This window comes from Malania oleifera, chromosome 2 (assembly GCF_029873635.1).
Source record: "Malania oleifera isolate guangnan ecotype guangnan chromosome 2, ASM2987363v1, whole genome shotgun sequence".
NCBI classification, from domain to species: Eukaryota; Viridiplantae; Streptophyta; class Magnoliopsida; order Santalales; family Ximeniaceae; genus Malania; species Malania oleifera.
This window is the reverse complement of record NC_080418.1, coordinates 20,418,088-20,444,608: the sequence shown is the minus strand read 5'-3', so window position 1 is coordinate 20,444,608 and position 26,521 is coordinate 20,418,088. Positions and strand designations below refer to the sequence as shown.

General features: G+C 34.8%; 1 protein-coding gene across 1 annotated transcript; it reads left to right on the top strand.

Moving 5' to 3' along the window:
* The first annotated feature begins 520 nt into the window (after positions 1–520).
* LOC131148617 (mitogen-activated protein kinase homolog NTF6) lies at positions 521–5,694 on the top strand. The gene is made up of 6 exons (XM_058098453.1): positions 521–1,219; positions 3,401–3,530; positions 3,836–3,973; positions 4,200–4,532; positions 4,736–4,919; positions 5,019–5,694. The coding sequence occupies exons 1-6, from the start codon at positions 1,065–1,067 to the stop codon at positions 5,192–5,194; spliced, it is 1,116 nt and encodes a 371-aa protein (XP_057954436.1). The 5' UTR covers positions 521–1,064; the 3' UTR covers positions 5,195–5,694.
* Positions 5,695–26,521: the final 20,827 nt, after the last annotated feature.

The following is a 26,521-nucleotide window of genomic DNA, read 5'->3' as shown; positions in this document are numbered from 1 at the left end:
ACTTTGAACCAACATTAAAATAGTACAAAAATTCTTTGAACTAATGTATATTATTATGTTCAATCTCAAAAAGATTATCTAATTTTTCTCTCTACGTCCTCTATATTACATGTTATATTGATTTATATCATTCATTACTAGCTTTTTCCTTTCTTTTTTTTTTTTTTTTCTTTAAGAACTCTTACTTTGAGTTTGAAAGCATGAATTTCAGTCTTAAATTTGAATTTATGTAGAATTAAATGGAGTTCAATATAATTGTATATTATATTTTATCCAAATTCATCCAATTTCAAATTTAAGGCTTTTTCTTAGTATGGACTTATAAAAATTCAAACTTTCCTTGGGCAATGTACAATTTCTAATTTTGAAGAATTTTACAACAGGGATATGGAAGGGCAGGGGATCCCCTACCTCAAGGGAATGTGGAAACTTCCAGAAATGGTGAAAGATCAAATTGGTCTAACCTAGGCTAGAAGAAAAAAAAGAAAAAGAAAAAATGACAGGGGTGGGGGGGGGGGGGGGGATCTTGTTGGCTGTTCAAACAACAGGGCAAATCCCCTACCTCAAGGGAATGTAGAAACTTCCAGGAGTGGTGAAGGATCAATTTGGTCTAACTTAGGCTAGAAGAAGGGGGAAAAGAAAAAAAGGAGAGGGGTGGGGGGTTAGGCTTCTTATTGACTGATCAAACAACAGGGCAATTTGGGCAGGGAAAGCCTTGCATCGGTGGGCAATGGAAACTTTCAGGAGTGCTTCAAGGGTCCACGGCCGGCTCAATGCAGCTTCGCTCCCCATTGGGTTATTTTCAAATTTCAAACTTGGAAGTTCAAAGTTCAAAATCAACGCACACACCCAAATGGCCTCTCTCTAAAGCTAAACAGTCCGTCTGTCCACTCTATTCTCTTTTGTCCTTTTTTTCTTCCCCACATTAAACCCTCTCTCTCTCTCTCTCTCTCTCTCTCTCTACATCTCAGAGATGGAGAGCGCTTTTGTCTTTCTCCTCCTTCTGTGACAAAGCCCAAAACCCTTTACTTTTCATACACGGAGAGAGAAGAGAGAGAAAGAGAATGGAGACTGAATCTATGGCAGTCGAAGTGAAGGGTGTTCCGACTTATGGCGGAAGATACGTTCAATACAATGTTCTGGGGAACCTTTTTGAGGTCCCTGCTAAATACGTTCCTCCATTGCAACCGGTGGGTCGCGGAGCATACGGCATCGTTTGGTAACTCCTGCTTTTCTTTCCCCGCCCCCAGCTCGGAATCTCAACTTTCTCCCATCTTTTTTTGTTAGTACTTTGTGCGAATATGCTGTGCTCATGCCGGACGGAAGGGCTTGTTGATTCTGCATCTTTGCCTAATGTTTCTGTTTGGTTGTTAGGAAAACGTTTGAAAATGAAAAGGAATCGAGATTGGGGATATTGGGTTTTTCATTTTTTGATATGTCGATAAAATTAATTGTAATTATCGTTATTGTTAAAAAAAACCGGGGTTAACTGGGTTCAGTACCTGCGTAGTGGCCGTGAGATATTCATTTTACGGAATTGTAATTTTAGTCGAGTAGGAAATGTAATTTTAGGGTCTTATAATTTTGCATTTGCTGTTCAAATGAACGAAATTGTAAAATATTGCATTTTTGTAAGTCTATTTCGCTGCTTTAGTTCCTGGGATTATAAATGTTGGTTGATGACTTCTTTGGGATGTTCTTAGATTCATGTATAGGTCAAAATTTTTAAACCATCTTGTCAAATACATGAGGTTGTGTTTGGGAGCATGGGTTTTGTACCTTGGATTTGGATTTGTATTGATTTGGATGAAACTCAATACAACTTTCTTCTATGTTTTGTCCAAATCCAAGGCCTGAAATTGATGCTCCCAAATACAAGGGAAGCAAATTCGAAATGCATACATACACCTGTTTGATTAAATTTGGAAAGCCCAAGCACAAATACACAGTTCAATTCAATTTTAGAGAGGTGAATTTGAATTTGGATAAAATATTCAATGGATTCCCTGATCTAGGGGTGTCAAATTACCGATAAATCTAGGAATTTCAAAGCCAAGTCCATCCTGAAGCCTCTTGACAGTTGCCACCTTCAATAGAAGCCCCTCCTGCAGGCCACAAGTTTTCAGCTGAAGCTTCTACCCATGTACAGTCTTCATCTCCTCTCCCAACAGATGCCCCGCTGAGTTGGCCATGAGTTGAAATGCCAGGCTCAGCATTCCTCAATGATTCATAAGGTCCACTTGAAGGAGCTGAACTGGTAGGTGAAAACACTATATGCATAGCATTGTCACCTCAATGGTGTTTGCATTGTTGCTGCTCATCCCTAATCCATGTGACATTAGTGATTAGTCACATTACACTAATTACTGTTTTTAGATTAAAGGAGTGGGCATGGAGAGAGAGAATCATGACAATGATGATTTTATGTAAGATTATGTGAATTAATGTTGGGCGGTGAAGATTGTACTAATTTCTTATTCTTGAAGAGAAGATCAGCTGTACAGCTCTCACTATAAGTTGACGAAGATTGTAATTTCTTTTTTGTTGAAGAGAACAGTTGTACTCACCACCTACTCTCTCTCTCTCTCCGGGTGCGCGCATGCAATCTTTCATGAAATTTTGCTTCCTGCCTCCTTATATTAATCCTCGCAAATCTCTTTGATCCTCTTCATATAATTTGAGGCTTCTTTCTGTGTGTGATATTGCAATAGTTTATATCTTTAGATTAGAGGGGACATGGGATGACCATGAAGAGAGAATCACGGTGATGATGGCCCTTACATAAGATTCTGGGAATTAATGTTGAGAGATGAAGGTTGTACAATTCTCAATTTTGAAGAGAAGACCTGCTGTCCTCTCACCATCAATTGATGAAGATTGTATTTTTTTTTTATAATGTTGAAGAGAACAGTCATCACTTGTCCCATAATCACTTTCTTGAAGTGTTACTCTATTCTCTCTCTCTCTCTCTCTCTACACGCGCACACAATCTTCTGTGGAAGTTTTGCATCCTTCCTCCTTAGATGAAGTGACAAATCTCTTTAACCTTCATCTTATAATTTGAGGCTTCTTTGAGTACTTTCCTTGGTTCCAAATTCAAATACACAGGTTTTTAAACTGTCCAAACATGACTTTTTAAACTCATGCTTTTCAAATACACAGTCCTTAAATATTACCCAAACAATGCCTTTGTAAATGTATATATTTCAAATTCAAGAACTTGAAATAAATGTATTTAAAATATGCATGACAACTTGACAAGTGCAATTTTTGCATTCCCAAATGCTGCCTAAATTTGTAAAGATGTAACAACTTATGATCTCTGGGTCAATGCTTACAGTTTTGTATTTTTAAAATTCTTGCATATGTGACTAAGATGGTTACCATTTCCTTATGACAGCTGTGCAATGAATTCAGAGACAAATGAAGAGGTTGCAATCAAGAAAATTGGGAATGCTTTTGACAATAGAATTGATGCTAAAAGGACACTGCGTGAGATCAAGCTCCTTAGCCATATGGATCATGAAAATGTAATAACTTGAGTTATAGAATTCTTTCTTTTTGGGGTCACATCTTTGCCAATTACTTCTTCTATTTCTGCAATGTGTTAATAGTATCATGCTACTGTTTGTTGTGGCTGATTTGTTTTTCATTCTCATTGGTTTTATGTAGTAATAGAAATGTTTAAACACATAATGTTATCATTAATAGCTGCAAAATACACAAAAAAAGAATAATAATAATAATAATAATAATGGAGAATTATTTGTGCTTCCTCCCTTTCTTTAATCTTATGCTGTCCGCTGGAGATGATCTGTATGATACTGTTGTGTAGATTATCAAAATCAAGGATATTATATGGCCGCCGGATAAGGAAGCTTTCAGTGATGTGTATATTGTTTATGAATTGATGGATACTGATCTCCACCAGATAATACGTTCTAACCAGGCCCTTACAGATGATCACTGTCAAGTAAGTTGATTCCTTTTCCTCAATTGCAAACTGCAAATGATCTCTATAATGGCAGAGATTTATGTGTGGTCACTAAGTCCATGGACACAGCCCATGATGTATGATTTTTGTGTGATTCTATGCTGCGGAATAATCAATTCTGCACCTTACCCCACTTCAAATGTTTACACTTGAATTGTGAAATAATTCATTTTGTTGCTCAAACTGTATTTATGGGTATTGGCAGTATTTTCTTTATCAATTATTGCGGGGACTGAAATACATACACTCTGCAAATGTTTTGCACCGAGATCTGAAACCAAGCAACCTGCTTCTCAATGCAAACTGTGACCTCAAGATTTGTGATTTTGGGCTTGCCAGAACCACCTCAGAAACAGATTTCATGACAGAATATGTTGTTACACGATGGTATCGGGCCCCTGAATTGCTGCTCAACTGTTCAGAATATACTGCAGCCATTGATATTTGGTCTGTCGGGTGCATTTTCATGGAGATTATTAAGAGGGAGCCACTTTTCCCTGGCAAAGATTATGTTCAGCAGTTGGGGCTTATAACTGAGGTTATTATCCTTTCTTTTCTGTACCTTGCTAATTTTTCTATTTGATGGATGCAATCTGAATAGGTATGGCCATGGCCTGGGTTTTATTATGGACTAATATATTTTTGTAGAACATGGGCTGCATATCTTCAACGGATTTATCTTATGAAATACTGTGACATGTGATCGATAGAACTCTCTGTCTGATATTTGCCCTGAAACAGCTTTTAGGTTCACCAGAAGATTCAGATCTTGGATTCCTAAGAAGTGATAATGCTAGGAAATATGTAAAGCAGCTTCCTCATTTCCCAAAGCAATCTTTTTCACAAAAGTTCCCAAATGTGTCCCCAGTTGCCATTGATCTTGCAGAGAAAATGCTAGTATTTGATCCAAGCAGACGCATTAGTGGTACGACTCTCGGCAAGTGTGTTAATATGTAAACATATTAGCATCTGATTTTTGCTATTTCTTTTGCTGATAAATATTATTATTTCTCGCAATGTCTAGTTGAGGAAGCATTGAAGCACCCCTACTTGTCAAGTCTCCATGAGATCAACGAGGAACCGACTTGTCCATCTCCTTTCAATTTTGATTTTGAGCAATCATCCTTGAGTGAAGAAGATATAAAGGAGCTCGTATGGAGGGAGGCTATGCACTTCAACCCAGATAAGATGCTGGAGTAATTGAGCAATTATCCTTGAGCAAAGAAGATTTAATGGAGTTCGTATGGAGGGAGGCTATGCCCTTCAACCCGGGTAAGATGCTGGAGTAATTACATCGACAAGGTTCCCTACTTGGTTTCAATCTTTTAGTTTTTGTAGTCCTGATTGAGAGTTTAATTTGGCTTGGAAAGTAATTTTAATGTATAATATGTTATTGGGGTTTCTGTATGAGCCATAGTAAATTGGGAGATGGGTTCTCCCTTCTCTGTCCAGAGGCCAAAATGGCAGTTTATGTATTGGTATGATGTGGGTTACTGGATTCACTAGGAGTTTTCAGTACCTCAATAGGGTTGGTATGCATAAGAGAAAGCGAGCTCCTAGCTTTGTTGTCTTTAGTTCCGTTATGTATATTGTGTACTTGTTTGATCTATACAGCAGAAAAAAGATGCAAGAAGGCAAAAATAGTATGATTATTTTGCTTTCTATGAAAATTATGGAATGCATCCATGCCCATTTACAAACTTCCATCTTCTGTCTTTTTTTTTTTTCCCCCCTTGATTGTGACATGTTAACATCCCTTTTTCTTAGTGTGACCGATTAAATTCAATTCATTGAGTAGCATTTTGATTCTTTGTTTTCTAAATTTTAAAATCTTGCACTTACCATCTTTAAGTTATTGAATTTGCATGCATTTTAAAACGACAATTTAAAATAATGTAGTATTGGCCAAATTTGTCAGTCTAAAAAAATTAGATTTTTAAAATAGTAAAATTAAAATTTTAGTTGAATATGAGGATAAAATTGAGACTTAAAGGATTTAGAAATGAAATGTCACTTTATTAATGGCCAAGTGAGGATATAGGAGTTGACTGCAAAACAAATTAAACTTGAGAGAATGATTTTTGCATACTTAAAATTTTAGGGGAGGTTCATGCAAAACACAAAACCTTTGGGTGACATTGCTTCATTTCATCATAAAGTGGTTTTTGAAAGGCTAACAAATAGAAAGAAAAAAAATTGAAATTAAAATTGCAAAACACAGTGTGGCTCATCTCGGTCCAAGTAAGCCCCACTTCAAGTATAAACCAAGCTTTAACTAGCTTATTTGTTAAATGAGGAATAAAATCAAGCTTTTAAAAATCTCATAAACCTTTTCTAAAATTTTCGAAATTAGACCTCTCTTTAAATTTGATTTTTGGAACCTCATGCTTAACATCACAAACCACTGTGTAACAGTCTTACCCTAACTTCGGTGAGGTATTGTTTGCCTTGAGCCACAGGCCTCATGATTTTATCTTTAAGAAGACATTTAATATAGTTGAAGTCCGAACAATCTTTGTAAGCCCAAGATCCATTCTGCACACGTTTGATGTGGAATCGTGGTAGACTCTCTTGTTTAATCTTTGATGCCCTCATGCTAGTGGCTTTATACTCCTATGTGACAACTACACTTCAGCATAGGATTGGCCCACATACCCCTCCAAGGTGATACTGATACCAACTGTATCAACTTAACTTAGGTGAAGTATTGTTCACTTTGGTCCACTAATTTCACGGTTTTTCCTTATAAAAGACTCCTCACATATGACAAACCTTGTTCCAACTAAGATTGTCACTAAAGAACCATGACTCGAATAGTAAGTATGTTCAACTTGCAATCCACAAGCATTGCAAGTAACTCCCATCTCATAGCATGATCCTCATGTAAAAGCACTCATCACTTGCCACCACTAGCTAGAGTTAAGGGAAGTGATATCATAGACTACTCGAGTCAAACATACAAAGGATCAATGTCCCTCGATAGTTTAATTAGATGCGAGACAGCATTGCCAAATACCTAAGAGTCAACATGAATGTAAGTCCCAACTTTTGGGTTGAGAGTGACGCATGACTTCTTTCTCAAATAAGTCATCCAAAGGGCTCTTGACAACCCTTGAGGATGTCTAGAGCCCGACCCTAATCGCTCCTCAAGGTGCTTAGTTAGTACCCAAAAGGATACTAGGGAGTTAGGTTATGCACTTGGTGTTCTCCTAAAAGATAAGTCCTTCCACATTTCCACTTACATACAAGTAAACCATCCCCATAGGTCTAATGATCAATGCATCACAATTCGAGAACACAACCATGGCAATTGTTAGGATTCACGACAACGTCTTAGTGACATTCAAAATGCAACTCATGACATCTCCATAATCAAATTCATTTAATCAAAATTCCTTGAAGAACCTATCCAACATGAACACAATATCATTCCAAGATTATTCAACAAGTCGTTCGACATCTCTCTCTCTCTCTCCCCCCCCCCCCCCCCATCTGATCAATGTTCTCATTAATTAAAACACATCTTTATCTTCTGCAGAAACTTCCATAAACCATAAGTAAGAATTCTTGAAATAATCAAGCCTACACAACCTAGAGTGCATTCTTGCACACAAAATCCTCTTTCGAACTAATTTCCAAACTAATATTCAACTTCCTTTGAAAACCACACTATGATCTTTTATTCCTCAATGAAATTTCCATGTCTACAAACATTGTTTAGCCTTTCTAGCCATTAATCATCCTCACCACTACAAAATTCCTAAAGATACAAATCAATCCTCCTAGAACTACACCTCATTAATCTTTGATGCGGATCCCTAAAAAACCCAAACTCCCTCACAAGTATAGAAGGTTTGTCATCTGATTCACCAAAGCAAACTCCTTTGCCAAATTCAACCTCATCATTGAAATCATTAAGATCCACATTAGTTCAACCCAAGAAAACTTCATACTTGAAATTTCATGTTATGACTTTTGTCCCAAAATCAATATTTGGAATCCTTTCCAAATGCACACAACTTGGAGGTTGTTATAAATACTCTTCGTTTGCAAGGAAGTCCATCCTATGTCTCATTTCTTAGAAAGTTATTATACCAAAGGCATCATTATTTTACTTCTTCCCATGTTTTTGTCACTGACAAATAATTCCCACGCATGATACAACATAATGGCTCAATTACAAAATTACACTCAAGGATAACACTCCAATGTTTAATTCAATGGTCAAGTCTTGCAACATGACACCGCTTGTTCAATTGAGATTTTCATTGAGGAATCATGACCCAAACAACAAGGGTGTTGAACTCATAATCCAATAGCACTAAGGGTATCTCTCATCTTAATCGCACAATTTTCGTGTAAGAGCACTTCTCACTTACCACCCATTAGTCAAAGCTAAGGGAGCGAGACCATACACTTCTCAGGTTAGACATACAAAGGACTAACATCTCTTGATGGTCCAATCGTGTATAAGATGACACCACCCAACAACTTATCCAAAGGCCAACATGAGTGTAAGTCCCAACCTTCGAGTTGAGAGAGATGTGTGACTTCACTCTCAATTAGTCGTCCATAAGACTTTTAATCCCACATGAAAGCACCCCTTGAGTATGTTAGAAACCCACCACAAATGCTCCTTAGGGTGTTCACTTAGTGATGTAATTGGTGTAATTCCAAGAGGGAGGTGAATTGGATATTTAAAATTTTTAGGTCAGGTTTATTCAATTTCTACCCACAACCAATATAACTCAACATAGGGTCTTTTCTAAACGATTTCCAATTCAACAGATACAGAGACATTCAAATAAGCAAGACAAATAAAGCAGTTAAAGTATTTCTCAAGCAATTACAAATATGTGTCTAAATATAGTGCAATGAATCTAGCAGGTAAAATTAAGCAAGCAAGTGCAAGTATGTAAAGTAAATATAAGAATAGTGACACACGATATGTTACCGAGGTTTGGCAATAGTGCCTACATCCCCGCCTCTAGCTAACCAACCTGAGGATTCCACTAATGCTCACTTACAGGTGGAGCGACACCAGTTACAACCTCCTCTCCTTACTGAGCGAGGAATATCCTAGCTCACATTCACAAGACTGAGCCCTACCTTTATAACTGATCCTTATAGGCAAAATCAACACTTCCTCAGGTCACTCCTGGAATACAATAGCAAGTATAAATTTTGTGTACAATACAGGTGCTTCTATACTAAATAAATATGTACCACAATATAACCAATGCACTCTTGTATGAGAAAGATTTATGCTCAATAAAGTCTATGTGAATATATTTCTTAAAAAGGAATTTTTGTGTAAGAGCACTTGCTCAATGATCTTTGAGTTAAAAGGAATTTTATATATTAAGAACTTTTCAAAGATCTAATGCACAAATAATATCTCAAAAATATTTTAAAGGAAAGTGTAGGAGATATTAGATATTTGCTTGACAAAAGATATTTAGCAATAAGCACAAAGTAGGCATTTGAGTCTTGCAATGAAGATGCAAAAAAAAAAAAAAAACAGACTCACAAGCAAAGAGGAGATTTTCCTAACAATATTTATCAATATGAAATAATATAAGAAAAGTCTCAAAGCTGACTCTCAAGAAAGATTTTCAAATGTATATGGATGTGTGAGAGTATTAGCTTAACAGATAATGTATGAATAAGTCCACAATAACAAAAAAACAATCACTCTTTAATTTGCAACTGATATGCAAATAAGAAGTATGAAGATGATGATGCTCTCTTCTCAAAAATTAATTTTGCAAGAAAGAATTTTGAAAATAGAAAGTATGTAGCTACAAGAGAACAAAAATTTCAAAGAGAATTTTACTAATCAAATTGCTAATCTAGTTCTAATCAGGAGTAATGATGGGGTATATATAGAATTCCCAGAATTTATGACCGTTAGGGACACAATGGGAATTTCCAAAATGTTTAATTAAAATTTGAACTCGAATTAGTGCAGTAAAAATTTGAGAACCCGAGAGGTTTGGTCGACCCAGGGTTTCACCGGTTGATTGTCCTTTGTAAAAATTTGAATTTTCAAGTAGGGTCGGTTGACCAAGGGAGACACCGATTGAGTGGCCGAAGGCTATTCCGAACCCTTTGTAGGTTCGGTCGTCCTAGGCTCAAGGCTGGTCGGCTGTTCATAAAGGCTGGTCGGTTGTGGACAATATGAACTAAATTGTCGGTCGACCGAGGCAATTGACTTTGGTCAAATTCAAAGGCCGGTCGACTAAGACTTTCATGCACAAAGATGGCCAGTCGGCCAACCTTGCAATAGTCGGTCGACCGGGGCAAGTAAAAATATTATTTTTAACCCTATTTTTGACCCAAAAATTTCACCCCTATGTGTATGAGTATGATATTTTAAATGAAGGGTTTTGAATCCTAATGGTCAATCCACGGTCTTTAAGTTTGAGCATTCAATCCTTATCATGCATGAGATGCAATTATTACAAACCAAGAATTAAATACTTTTACAATTTGAACAAAAATTAGGTCTGCATTCCCTTTGTTCTTCAAATAGCCATCACGTGATGTGAGCTTTTGAATTCATTATGACTTCTATTGTGTCCTTATCATTTGTGCATGCTAAGAGTTAATCCTATTCAAAAGCTCAATGCACAGATAAGAAATAAAGTGATTTGTCATTATCAAAATGGGATCAGACTCATAGAGTCAACAATCTTCCACTTTTTAATAAGGACAAATACACGAGCAAAAATAGGTAAAACCTTAAAAGGCTCCCCCTAAGAATATGCATTTAAATAAAAACTTAACATTATAGTTCAAGCATATGCATAATAGAGGACATGAAATTAGGAATAGCTTCCCAAGGGAGGGGGTGAATTGGCTTATAAAAATTTCTTTTAATTCCTTTTTAGAATTCTTAAACTTATTTTATTTCTTTTAACCAATTTGTGACTTATTTGTTTAATTTGTTAAGCACTCAAGAACTTAGTTTCTTTATTTAATCCTTAACCATACAAACAATCATTCAACCAAACCAATCAACTATAATTAGAAAGCAAACAAACAAGCTAATATACAGCACTTATGTAATATAAAAACTCAAAATGGTTGTTTGTTGATATTAGCCAAATTTGAACCAAGCCCTATAGTGAATGAGAATTTATGCTTGCTGATGTAAAGCTCTGTATAAATGAATCCAATCACTCTTTCCAAATATTTAGAATTCAAATAAACTCTTGGTAAATTTATCTTTGGGGTGTTAACCAAATAACATACTCCCGTAGGGTTTCCGCAAGATATGGTGTAACCAACATATTCCCTTTCGGTTTTCGCAACCCAAATCAAAATTGGACTCTAAGTTTACTTGATTTCCAAATATGTGTAGTATGTATAATTTAGATATTTAAAACATCCACACAGTTATATATGAATTGAAAATAAAGAATAGGGAAAGAGAGAGTGAGATGGAGATTTTTACGAGGTTCGGCTTATACCCAGCCTACGTCCTTGCCTTTGGCAAACCACCAAAAGATTCACTAAACCTGTTCCGTTGACGGGTGGAACAAAACCTTTACGAGCGATACCCCACACTCAAACACTCCTTCACTTAGGCTAGAGCCTGTCTCTCCAAACGATGTCCCCTCGTTCGGTCACTCCTCTAGGCTAGAGCCTGCCTCTCTTAGCAATATCCCCTTGCTTAGCCAACGATCTAAACAATCCTTGGAACGTTAAAGAACTACAAGAAACACAAGATAAGATCTGTGTACAAGTATACTCTCTCAAAGAGCAAGTCAGTACAATTTCAATACTATATACTTCAATTTAAAATATCAATATGAAATACAATGAAACGTAAGTGTAGAATTCACCAATATCCTTCTTAGATGAAGATTAACAGTAGGAATTCAGAGAAGGAAGGATTAGCACTTCAGAATATCTTAGCAAAAGAAATTTGCAATGAGTGAGGAAGAGAACTTTGGAAGAACAAGAGTGCTTTCAGCTTCTTAAAATAGAATTTTCAATTCTTGGATGCATTTTGATTTGCAAAACCATGTATTTATAGGCTTTCAAACAAGTTTCCTTGTTGCTAAAGTTTCTTTAGAGAGTTTCCCAAGTTGTTAGAAAATTTGGAGCTCAAAATGGCTATATTTTAAAATATTAGAATTTAAAAATTTTCCCGTTAAACAGTGTTCAGATTTCTGAAGATTCGAGTTCAGTCATCTGAAGTTCTTGAAACCCCTTAAAGAATGAACTAGACACAGGGTCAGATGTCTGAAGTAGGGTTCAGACGTCTGAGGTGTCAAGTTCAGATGTCTGAAGATGTCGGGTTTAGACGTCTAAACAACTACTGCCTCTTTATTTTTTTTTAGAAAATATTCAGACATCTGAAGTGACGAGTTCAGAGGTCTGAGGTGGTTCTGTGTGCTGTTCAGACAGTTGGAGTCCCTCCCATGAACAGTGTTCAAATGTCTGATAGCAGTGACCCCGCTTCAGTGTTTTGGCCATAACTTTTTCTGTATAACTCCAAATTAGGTGTTCTTGGTGTCAAAAGAAATATAAGAGAAAATAAGACAACTTGCATGTTGAACACTTTTTAAAATGAGGAGTTTTAGATAGATAAAAATTCACCTCAATGTGTATGTATAAAAACTAATAGCATTTGGAAAAACTCTTTTTGATGCTTTTCATTCCAAAAATGACTCTAACCTTTTTAAAATAAATTTTTTGTAATGACCTCAATTTCTTAATAAGAATTATAACATAATAAATGGAGAAGTCAACCTGAACCCGTGGGTAACGGGGACACCTGTCAATCACAGCGGAAACCTAAGCAGCAGTAAAATAAAATCTCAATCATTCAACCATGAAACATAATACTAGAGGAATTTACATTCTCAAAATACTGTATTTATTTACAATTTTCCAAAAAGTCAAAATAACACTAAGATCATTCAACACTTACCCTTCTAGTAGGGAAGGTAAACCCACTTAACAACGGCCCCGACCCGCTGGTCCCTTTGGGCTTCCTGAAAATCATTTAATATTTGAGGGTAAGACACTTCTCAGTAAGGGGAAATAAACTAAGTACAGCTGTGTGGTAACATGAATATTTAAGGCACTTATACATATACAGTACATTTCATAACTCTGTAAACATTCATCATATCATATTGGATAATCATATAATTTCATATTTGTTAATAAATCATAACATACATAAAACATTTGTTATAACTGTAATACTGAAAATATACCCAGGATGAATAGCTAGCTGGTGTCATGTATTACCCCCCATGACGGGTTGTGCAGCCCAAAGGTGGGACCCGACAATGGTTGGCCGACCATTGCAGAGTCAAATATGTCTGTAAGTATGATGGGCCTGCCACACCTTGGTCCGGACTGCCAGGTGGATGTCCACACTCTACTGAAAGCCACATCGACTATCCATCTCCCACCCTCTCGTGGGGTGGTTAGCACTAATATGATTATAAACATATGATCTATAAGCTACGGTACCGAGCCTTTGAACTGAACTAAACTAACATTCTGGTTGTGATAACATATAATACATGATCATACTTAACATCATTACGGCCTCGTACTGAATATATCGTAATTACGGTCTCGTGCCGAACAAATCATAAATACGGCCTCGTGCCGAATACATCATAATTACAGCCTCGTGTTGAATATATCATAAATACGGCCTCATGCCGAATATATCGTAATTACGGCCTCGTGCCGAAATCATCTCAGGTATATACATTCTGAAAATAAATCGATTATCATACATTCGTCAAAATCATCGTAACATAACATATCTTTTCATAATACCTGATAACATACTTTGCTCATATAATCTTTCATATCATAATACGTTCACATAAAATAATATTCATGCCACACATGCGCTGTATAAAATTATACTTCTTATTCTAAAATCGTAATTCTCTGGCATCTCATATATACATATACATTTCAACATAATAGCAGTATTTCCCAAACATACATTTCATCCGTAATATACAAATATAACATATGCTTTTCTGAAAATAAATTTACTCATAATTAATAATAATTTGCATAGAAAATAACTGCTTTAATTTATTCCCTTACCTGACTATTGAGAAAGCCCCTAAAATATCCTAACCTGACCCCCGTAGGATTTCCTGATCAATATCCTGAAACTGAAAATTCTCAGTATTAAACCTTAGTATTTTCATGCGTACATCATTTCCTATAACTATTGTAAGACCAAATTCGGCTTAAAAAACCTCACCTCAACTCAGGGATGATTTCCAACTCGCTTTCACCAACGATCCGCTCCGGCAGATTTAGAGAGAACTTCCCCAGGAGCGTCGTGGTGACTTTGGATTGTCGATTTGACGTAAAACTAGCCCGAAATTAAGAAGAGAGAGAGAAAACCGAAGGGAGGAGAGAGAGGGAGAGAGTAGCTTAATGAAGAAGATAAAATTTTGGATTTTGATACTTATAGAGCAGGGAATTCGTCGACGAGCCACGTCATTCGTCGACGAATCCTTCATTAATTTCGTCGACGAAATTCAGTCCTCATCGACGAAATTTAGTCAGCTTAAACCTCTCTCGGTATTTCTTCGTCGACGAATCCTGTCTTTGTCGATGAATTTTCTAATACCTTCGTCAACGAATCTCCTGTGTTCGTTGATGAATTCTCTTACACCTTCGTCGACGAATCCCCTATATTCGTTGATGAAGTCGACTTCCTCCTTCTGTTACTGTTTCCCATTTCCATTCTTCTTTATTATTTAAATTCCATTTTTTTATTCGGGTTGTCACATTTTGACTTTATAAAAATATTTTTCAGGTATTTTAAAAGGTATCTAGGTCTAAGAAGTTAACCTAAGAGCTTCAAAATATTTCAAACGATATTTTAAACATGAAAACTTCTAAAACTTTTCTCATTCTAGGTTCTTGAGTCTTCATGTTTTGTCCTTGGATTGAGTCCATCTTTTCTTCAAACTTCCATCTTTTCTTCAAGCTTTCATATTCTTTGAGCTTTCTCATTTTGCCTTTCTTTTGCTCTTTTGACTTTAACATTCCTTGACTTTCAACAAATCATTCATGTCCTCATATTCTTCAAGTTTTAATATATCATCTTTAAATCCATGCTTTAACTCTTTTAAGCTTCATTTGATCCTTATGAGTACTTTGACCTTACTTTCTCATATATGAGCCCTGAAACATCATTACTCACACAAATATATTAAATTTTACTTGTTTGTTAGCATCAAAATAAGATAACATGATTTTAAGACTTTTAAGGCCAACAATCTCCCACTTTTTAATGATGACAAACAATGGGCAAAAATTTGAGTAAGCCTTAAAAAGGCTCCCCCTTTCAATAAGCTTCATCTTAATTAAATCAATATTAATTTCATCAATCATGCTCATCACTTTCTTTTGGTTTTACAAGCTTTTTCAATCAATATTAAATACTTAAATACTTCTTTTGAATAGATATTATGCTCATGCTTGATTTTTACTTCACAACTTCTCCTCCTTTTGACATCAATAAAAAAAAATGATTTAAATTCAAATACAAATCATTTTAAGCATATCAATAACCATGTATTCCAAAAATATGTACACACTCAAGTTATTGTCTTTCAATATAACATGGGTAGTGTGTAGCTCACTACATTTATTCAAGATACCAGCTGATATTAATTTGATGGTTTTTATGATACTAATTTAAAATTTAAAATTTAATTTATGATATCAATTGATTAATGATTCATGACACTCCCCCTGAATTCAATACATTCAGTTTTGTTATTAATTTTTCTTTTATCATCCCATGTAAAATATTGAATCATATCATGTATCAAATATCAATATCATGTTAAGATCATCAATGACACATCATGCTTATAGACATAATCATGCTCATAAATAATTTGACTTTGTGATACCAAGTGAGTTTTCAGATTTGATATCTATTGAAATTTTTGACATGTGATACCAAAAACACTTTAGATACCAAAGCTTAATATCACATAATATATAGTTCATGGATATCAATATAACTACTATATCTTTCATAGCTTATAGATAAAAAAACAGTATGTTTATCCATGTGATTCATTTAAAATCATGCATGTACAAGAACTATCCTTATATAAAAAATTTATGCTTAAGCTCAATAATCTCATTCTTAATTTTCAACACAGTGAACGATACTTTTCAATGTAAATCAAGTCAAGTTTAATTAATACACATGTAGCATATAGGATATCAACACATCACATGTAGGCAAGTAAGCATGTAGCATGTAACATCAAGGTGCTTATATAATAAGCTTAGATTTGATATTTTCTTTATATTTTCTTAAGTTAAGCATTGTAAAAAGTCATCCTATGATTTTAGCCAACAATGTCATTTTCTATTTTATATATGTGTGAAATCATTATTTCATTTTTGGTACCCATATTTTCTTGGGTCCGGAGGATTTTTCAAGGGAGGTTTCTTTTATTTTTCATACTTGTCTGGTTTTAACACATTTCCTCTTAAACGGACATTCAAACTTTATATGCCCATTTTTCTTGCATTGATAGCATATGATGTTTGTGTAGGCATTAGAAGATGTGCAAGTATAGTCTTTGGATTCTTTCGAGAAATATCCCATGTAAGAATTCTTTTTCTTTTTATTTTCAATTCCATTGAAACCAATGTCTTCTTTATTTAGAGACATTTTTTGTAAGTCAATGATCTTATCAAGGTTTTCATTTCCTTTTGTGAAGTTGTAAATAATTTTATCCTTATCTTTGATTTGATTTTTGAAATCATTTAACTCTATGTCTTTCTTGTTATCAACTTTTTTTACTGATTTCTCTAATTCTAGAGATAATTTTCTGATTCTATCCTCTAATTCAGAAATATACATATCTTTCTCATATACGGTAGAGGATAAGGATCGAAGGTCTTCTATTATTTGGTCATTCTTGTTTTCTAGTTTCTCAATTTTCAAGTTATTTTCTTTTTCAGCAAGATTTTTGGATTCTATTTCTTTTATCGCTGATTCATACTTATGTTCTAATTGCTTGAATTTTGAGTCTTTATCTCTTTCAAAATTCTTTAGGAATTCTAATTCTTTCATTAAACTTTCATTCTTATTCTTCAATGAGGTGTTTTGTTTATTTGCTTTCATGAGCATCTTATGTACTTTGAATAGATCATTTTGAAGTTCATCACAAGATGGCATACCTTCATCACTTAATTCATCACTACAAGAATTATTTGAAGATTTAGTTGAAGAGCTCTCTTCGTTATCCCATGCCATAAAGCACGTGTAAGCAACCTCTTGGTCGCTTGATTCAAATTCCGAACTACTTATACTATCCCAAGTAGTGGCTTTCATGGTCTTTTTGTTTTTCTTCTTAGACTCTTTATTTAGTAGTGGACATTCCGGTTTTATATGTCCGACTTTATTGCAATTATAGCATGTTGGAGTTTTATTTTTAGATTTCTTTTTGCTGATTTCTTCTTCTGATTCATCTAATTCAGATTTTTGATTTCTTCTCTTGAATTTGTTCCTCCTTCTTAGTATCCTTGCTAGCTTTTTAGATATGAAGACTTCTTCATCTTCATCCATTTCACTACTTGAGTTTTCTTTTAAGGCTTTAAAGGCTATTTTTTCTTGGGCTTTAGTTTTCCCGCTCTTTTCATTCATTGTCATTTCATATGTGAGGAGAGAACCTATAAGCTGATCTAAAGATGTGTTTTTCAGATTTCTACCTTCCGTAATAGCAGTAGCCTTTGGTTCCCACATGGAAGGAAGACCTCTTAGAATTTTTCTTATCATCTCATAAGTAGTGTAAGTTTTTCCTAATGCATTTAGGGAATTGATTATGTGAGTAAACCTAGTAAACATATTTGTAATTGATTCATCCAGGTTCATCTTAAAGGCTTCATACTCGCTTGTGAGCATATCAACCCTATTATCCCTAACGTCCGTTGTTCTTTCATAAGTAACTTCTAGCTTATCCCATATTTCTTTAGCTGATTTACAAGCCATTACTCGATTAAATTCATTAGCATCCAAGACACAATATAAAACATTTATAGCGCTTGAATTTGTTTGGAGCATTTTATAATCTTGATCGGTCTTATCTTTCTTCTCTTTTGGGATTTGTTTTCCATCTACTATTTTAGTGGGAATTTGATCTCCATCTATAACAACTTCCCATACTTTCCAATTCATCGTTTGGAGATAGATTTGCATTCTCTTTTTCCAAAACGTGTAGTTCAAACCACAAAAGATAGGAGGCCTAGTTAAAGATTGTCCCTCTCCAAAGGGAGCTACACCTAAGTTAGCCATTACGATCTTTTTATAGCTTCTAGTTAAGAGTTACTATAACCCCGCTCTGATAACAATTAAAATTAGGAATAGCATCCCAAGAGAGGGGGTGAATTGGCTTTTAAAAATTTCTTTTACTTCCTTTTTAGAATTCTTAAACTTATTTTATTTCTTTTAACCAATTCGTGACATATTTGTTTAATTTGTTAAGCACTCAAGAACTTAGTTTCTTTATTTAATCCTTAACCATACAAACATCCAATCATTCAACCAAACCAATCAACTATAATTAGAAAGCAAACAAACAAGTTAATACACAGCACTTATGTAATATAAAAACTCAAAATGGTTGTTTGTTGATATTAGCTAAATTTGAACCAAGCTCTGTAGTGAATGAGAATTTATGCTTACTGATGTAAAGCCCTGTATAAATGAATCCAATCACTCTTTCCAAATATTTAGAATTCAAATAAACTCTTGGTAAATTTATCTTTGGGATGTTAACCAAATAACGTACTCCCGTATGGTTTTCGCAAGATATGGTGTAACCAACGTACTCCCTTTCAGTTTCCGCAACCCAAATCAAAATTGGACTCTAAGTTTACTTGATTTCCAAATATGTGTAGTATGTATAATTTAGATATTTAAAACATTCACGCAGTTATACATGAACTGAAAATAAAGAATAGGGAAAGAGAGAGTGAGACGGAGATTTTTACGAGGTTCGGCTTATACCCAGCCTACGTCCTTACCTTTGGCAAACCACCAAAGGATTCACTAAACCTGTTTCGTTGGCAGGTGGAACAAAACCTTTACAAGTGATACCCCACGCTCAAACACTCCTTCACTTAGGCTAGAGTCTGCCTCTCCAAATGATGTCCCCTCGTTCGGTCACTCCTTTAGGCTAGAGCCCGCCTCTCCAAGAAATATCCCCTTGCTTAGCCAATGATCCAAACAATCCTTGGAACATCAAAGAACTACAAGAAACACAAGATAAGATCTATGTACAAGTATACTCTCTCAAAGAGCAAGTTAGTACAATTTCAGCACTATATACTTTAATGTAAAATATCAATATGAAATACAATGAAACTTAAGTGTAGAATTCACCAATATCCTTCTTAGATGAGGATTATCAGTAGGAATTCAGAGAATGAAGGATTAGCACTTCAGAATATCTTAGCAAAAGAAATTTGCAATGAGTGAGGAAGAGAACTTTGGAAGAACAAGAGTGCTTTCAGTTTCTCAAAACAGATTTTTCAATTCTTGGATGAATTTTGATTTGCAAAACTATGTATTTATAGGCTTTTCAAACAAGTTTCCTTGTTGCTAAAGTTTCCTTAGAGAGTTTCCCAAGTTGTTAGAAAATTTGGAGCTCAAAACACCTATATTTTAAAATATTAGAATTTAAAATTTTTTCCGTTAAACAGTGTTCAGATGTCTGAAGATTCGAGTTCACTCATCTAAAGTTCCTGAAATCCCTTAAAAAATGAACTAGACACAGAGTCAGTTGTTTGAAGTAGGGTTCAGACGTATGAGGTGTCAAGTTCAGATGTCTGAAGATGCCGAGTTCAGACGTCTGAACAACTACTGCCTCTTTATTTTTTTTTTCAGAAAATCTTCATACGTCTAAAGTGACGAGTTCAGACGCCTGAGGTGGTTTTGTGTGTTGTTCAGACAGCTGAAGTCCCTCCTGTGAACAGTGTTCAAATGTCTGACAATAGTCACCCCATTTCAGTGTTTTGGCTATAACTTTTTCTATATAACTCCAAATTAGGTGTTTTTGGTGTCAAAAGAAAGCTAAGAGAAAATAATACAACTTTAATGTTGAATACTTTTTAAAATAATGAGTTTTAGATGGAGAAAAATTCACCTCAATTCAGATGTATAAAAACCGACAGTATTTGGAAAAACTTTCTTTGATGCTTTTCATTCCAAAAATGATTCTAACCTTTTTAAAATAATTTTTGACTTTATAAAAATATTTTTCAAGTATTTTAAAAGGTATCTAGGTCTAAGAAGTTAACCTAAGAGTTTCAAATTATTTCAAACGATAGTTTAAACATGAAAACTTCTAAAACTTTTCTCATTCTTGGTTCTTGAGTCTTCATGTTTTATCCTTGGATTGAGTCCATATTTTCTTCAAGTTTCCATCTTTTCTTCAAGTTTTCATAGTCCTTGAGCTTTCTCACTTTGCCTTTCTTTTGCTCTTTTGACTTTAACATTCATTGGCTTTCAACAAATCATTCATGTCCTCATATTCTTCAAGTTTTAATATATCATCTTTAAATTCATCATTTGACTCCTTTAAGCTTCATTTGATCCTTGTGAGTACTTTGACTTTACTTTCTTATATATGAGCCTTGAAACATCATTACTCACACAAATACATTAAATTTTACTTGTTTGTTAGCATCAAAATAAGATAACAAGATTTTAAGCCTTGTAAGGCCAACAGGACATCTTAAACATTTTTGCATTCAAGTTTGACATTAAAGCTTAAACACCAAGCATGTACATGGGAGAAAGAAAAATCATGAAAGTTAGATTACTCCAAAAAAAAATGTACCCAATTTTGCATACTTCTCCCCCTTTTGGCATCAGCAAAAGGGCTAAGGTAAGAAGATATAAGCATGAAATTAACCTTAGTTAGAGAATCATACAAAATCATACACGAAGTCATAGTCATTTTTAGTATGTGTTTTATTTTGGGAAGAATTTAACAAAATTTCGACAGCATGTCATCTGTAAATAGAGTATTTCTAAAAAAAAAATCTATTCAGTAAGAACCTAATTGTTTGCAGTAAGCAGTTTACAATATTGCACATTATTTAAATCAAGCATGCAATTCAATATCACTGCATCAGCCATGCAAGAGACATTACATACAAGCATGCAAAGTATTCAGTATAATCCGAGGCAGTTAATGCTATGATTGATATACATCTAATATCCATAAAATAATTTAAACATGCATTTAAATCTGTCTAAGTCTGAGAGAGAGAAAGAAAGAAAGAAAAATTCAAAGTCGTAGTGCTTTTAAGTTAGATGCTCCCCCTCAGTTTATGCATTCCATCATGTCACTAGGCAATTTCTCTACTGTGCATTAGGCCTAATTCACGTCTAATCTGTATAAATCTATCCTCTTGAAGAGGTTTTGTGAAAATGTCAGCCCATTGTTCATTAGTGCACACGAATTCAAGTGCCACATCCCTCTTTTGCACATGGTCATGAATAAAATGATATCAAATTTCAATGTGCTTAGTTCGTCAGTGTGAGATGAGATTCTTAGAGATATTAATTACACTTGTGTTATCATATTTTATAGGTACTGTTTCATAGTGCAATCCATAATCCATGAGTTGTTGCTTTATATAAAGTGTTTGAGCACAACAACTCCCAGCAGCAATGTATTCAGCCTCAGTTATGAATAGTTCAACTGAGTTCTGTTTCTTGGAAAACCAAGAAACCAAGGATTGCCCTAAATGATGACAAATGCCACTAGTGCTTTTTCGATCTAACTTACTACCGAAAAATTCATTATCTGAATAACTGACAATCTCAAAAGAAGTGTACTTAGGATACCACAATCTAAGCTCAATAGTTCCAATAAGGTATCTAAGTATTCTCTTAATTGCTAACAAGTGGGATTCTTTGGGTGTAGCCTGAATTCTAGCACACATGCACACACTAAATATAATATCAGGCCTGCTCACAGTTAAGTATAATAGGCTACCAATCATCCCATGGTAGAGCTTAACATCTACCGGTATTCCTTACTTATCTTTATCTAATTTTGTGGAAGAGCTCATAGGAGTTCCAAGAGTTTTCCCATCTTCCATGTTAAATTTCTTGAGTAGGTCTCTAATGTATTTTTATTGGCATATGAATGTTCCATGTTTGACCAGTTTTTTTTTAAGACCTAGGAAGAAATTAAGTTCGCTCATCATGCTCATTTCGAACTCATTTTGCATGCATTTAGCAAACTCATTACATAACTCATCATTTGTAGCCTCAAAGATGGTGTCATCAACATAAATTTGTACAATGAGAGCATGTGATCATTTTTAGACTTTATGAAAAGAGTTGTGTCAATCTTTCCTCCAGTAAAACCATTATCAAGAAGAAAACCACTAAGCCCCTCATACCAAGTTCTTAGAGCTTGCTTCAATCCATACAAGGCTTTAGTCAATCAAAAACATGATTAGGGAATTTATGGTTTTCAAATCCTAGAGGTTGTTCTACATACACCTCCTCATTGATGTAGCCATTTAGAAAAGAGCTTTTAACATCCATTCGATATAATTTGAAGTTTTTAAAAGTAGCATATGCTAATAACATACGAATGACTTCCATCCTAGCTACAGAAGCTTATGTTTCCTCAAAGTCTATTTCCTCTTCTTGGTTATAACCCTGGGCAACTAATCTGGCTTTGTTTCTAATTACAACCCTATTTTCATCTTTCTTGTTTCTGTAGACCCATTTGGTTCCTATAATGGTATGATCATCTGGTCTAAGAACTAGGGTCCAGACTTTGCTTCTCTCAAATTAATTTAGTTCTTCCTGTATAGACATTACCCATGATTCGTCCTCTATAGCTTTATTTACATTTTTAGGTTCCTCCTGAGATAAGAATGCAAAGTGGTTAACCAAATTTCTTAGGGATGAACGGGTAGCAACTCCACATAAGGGTCCACCTAAGATTTGATCCATAGGATGATTTCTTACAAATTTCCATTCTCTTGGTAGTTCGTGAACTTTACTTACCACTTTATTTTCCTCAGTTAATGTTTCTTTATTTTCTAGACTCTTTTCAATATTTTTAATGGAAATATTTTCTAATCCCTTTCCAATTTTCATTTCATCCTCATCATGCTTTTTAGTGAAGGAATTGGACTCATCAAAAACTACATGAATAGATACAATAACTGTCTATGTCCTTTTATTAAACACCCTATAGGCCTTACTATCAAGTGAATAACCTAGAAAGGTTCCCTCATCGGATTTTTCATCAAACCTACCTAGGTGTTCATTATCCTTAAACTCAAAGCATTTACAGCCAAAGACATGAAAATAGGAAATGTTTGGTCTATGGTCATTCCACAATTCGTAGGAGGGTTTTGTTGAGAGTGGGCCTAATCAAGACTTTGTTCATTACATAACAAGTAGTGCTCACTGCCTCGATCCAGAAATATTTTGGTAATATATGTTCATTTAGCATTGTTCTACCCATTTCTTGTAAGGATCTATTCTTTCTCTCAACAACACCATTCTGTTGTGGAGCCCTAGGTGCTAAGAAATTGTGGGATATACCATGTGTGTCATAAAATTCTTCTATGTCTTTTTTTTTTAAATTTTTGTACCCCTATCACTTCGAATGTGTGTTATTTTATAGCCCTTTTCATTCTAAATCTTTCTACAAAGTCTAGTAAATTGTTCACATGTTTCATCTTTATGTGCAAGAAAAATTACCATGTGAATCTAGAATAATAATCTAAAATTACAAATGCATATGATTTCCCTCCTAGACTCTGGATTTGATCAGGACCAAATAAGTCCAAGTGTAGCATTTGAAGTGGTCTAGTAGTGGAGATAATTTTCTTTTTCTTAAAATTGGATTTTGTTTGTTTACCTAATTGACATGCATCACATATTTTATCTTTCACAAAATGAGTCTTAGGTAAACCTTTAACTAATTCATTTTTACTAGTTTTGACAATAAGTCCATGCTAGAATGCCCTAGTCTCCTATGCCAAAGCCAACTAGCCTTATTTATAGCAGAAAAATATGTCACATGTTGAGAGACTAAGTTATCAAAGCTGGTGGTATAAACATTTTCATGACGATCATCAGTAAACAAAATTTTGTTGTCAGATTTATTCTCTACAATGCATTTGCCATGTTCAAAGGACACCCTATAGCCTTTATCGCACAGTTGACTTATGCTCAATAAGTTATGCTTCAATCCATTAACAAGTAAACATTATCTATAACAAGAGAGGATTCCTTACCAACTTTACCTACCCCGATGATTTTGCCTTTTGCGTTGTTGCCCAAGGTCACAAATCCACCTTCTTTGGATGCGATGGAGGTGAACTTGGCCTTATCGATAGTCATGTGTTGTAAGCAACCGCTATCCATGTACCACCTATCCTTGGTGGAGAACGACCTCAAGCACACCTGTAAAAATTTTCAAGTGACTATCTTGGTATCCAAATTCTCTTAGATCCAATTGGGTTAGTGCCTGAAATTCCCTTTACTTTCCAAACCTTTTTAATTCTAACATCTCTATTTTTAAATGGATAGTCAAATTTTATGTGGCTAACCTCTCTGCATTTAAAACATGTGGTGTTCCTATAGGAGTTTTTAGATGGAATAAAAGATTTTGATTCTTTTACGAAGTATCCCATATAAAGATTTTTCTATCTTCTATTTCCAATTCCATTAAATCCAAGACCTTCTTTGTCAAGAGAGTTTCTTTGGGCCCCAAGGAGTTTTTCAAAGTTATTTTGGCCCTCCGTGAACTTATAAATAATTTTGGAGCAATCCTCCAATTTTCTTTCAAGATAGTTATTTTTCAAATCCCTTTCTTTCAATGAAGCAAAATGAGAATGTTTTCCTATTTCAAAGAGTTTTGACCAATTTTTACATTTATTTTCCAAATCATTATTTTTCTTAGTCATTTTCTCAAGATATTTACAAACACGAATATATTCAAGTTGCAGTTCTTTATATGTAGGCATGCTGTCATCATTAGACTCATCACTAGAATAATAAGACGAGAAAGAACAAGATGATGATACCTCGTGGTCACTGTGTGCCATTAAACACAGGTTTGCTACTGGATTCAATATCTAAGCCACTAGTACACTGTTTATCCCAAGAAGCACCGGCTTTCATTGCTCTTTTCTTCTTTTTCAAATCCTTTTTCAGCAGTGGGCATTTGGGTCTGATATGGCCGGCTTTGTTACAGTTGTAGCAGATTAGAAGATCTGATTTTTCCTTTTTCCTACTTGACTCTCCCTTTTCAAATTTTGAGTTTTGGAAACTTCTGGACATTCTCCCGTTATTTCTAAAGAATCTACTGAACTTCTTAGTCAGTAATGCCATGTCCTCATCTGGCTCCTCATCACTGTCCTCACTTGAGCAGCTGGTAGAAGCTTTAAGTGCTGTCATTTTCTTTCCTTTATCGTGCTCACTTATTCTTTCATTTATAGCCATTTCATACGTGATGATTGATCCTATAAGTTCATCAAGTGTCATAACTTTCAAATTTCTTCCTTCGGCAATAGCAGTAGCCTTGGCTTCCCATATTGGCAGAAGACCCTAAGAATTTTCCTCATCATTTCATATGTGGGGTAAGTCTTGCCAAGTGCATATAATGAATTAGTGATATGTGTGAATCGAGTGTACATGCTTTGAATAGATTCACTAAAGTTCATCCTAAATGCCTCAAATTCACTGGTTAACATGTTTCAACAATATATACTTTCAACAATTTACCAATAACCACAATACTATTGATAATCAATTAAGTTTAACCAATATTCAATCTCTAGTTCAAATCTTTAATATTGACACTCAGTTGATTAGATTCCAAAAATCATATTAAAAATAAAACTCAGATTTCAAATTTAAATACTCAAATTTTATTCCTTGTCTGCAACACCAGTCTCAAATGATGCTCGTGCTCCACAGAACTTTTCGAGTAGACCTGTATATTATCTATAAAAACTACAATGAACTGATCCAAAAACTGATGGAACACCCGATTCATTAAATCCATAAATACTGCTGGTGCGTTAGTCAACCCAAATGGCATCACTAGAAACTCGTAATGCCCATATCTAGTTCGGAATGCGATTTTTGAAATATCTTTTGCCCTAACTTTCACCTGATGACAACTTGACCAAAGGTCAATTTTAGAATAAACCTGGGTCCCCTGAAACTGATCAAACAAATCGTCGATCTTGGGAAGAGGATATTTATTCTTGACTGTTAGTTTATTTATTTCCCTATAATCTATGCTCATCCTCATGGTCCCATCTTTCTTCTTCACGAATAGAACTGGTGCTCCCTATGGCGACACACTAGGTCTGATAAATCCTTTATCCAACAATTCTTGCAACTGATCTTTTAATTCCTTTAATTCAACTGAAGTCATACGATATGGTGCTTTAGATACTGGTGCCCACCCCAGTAGTAGATCC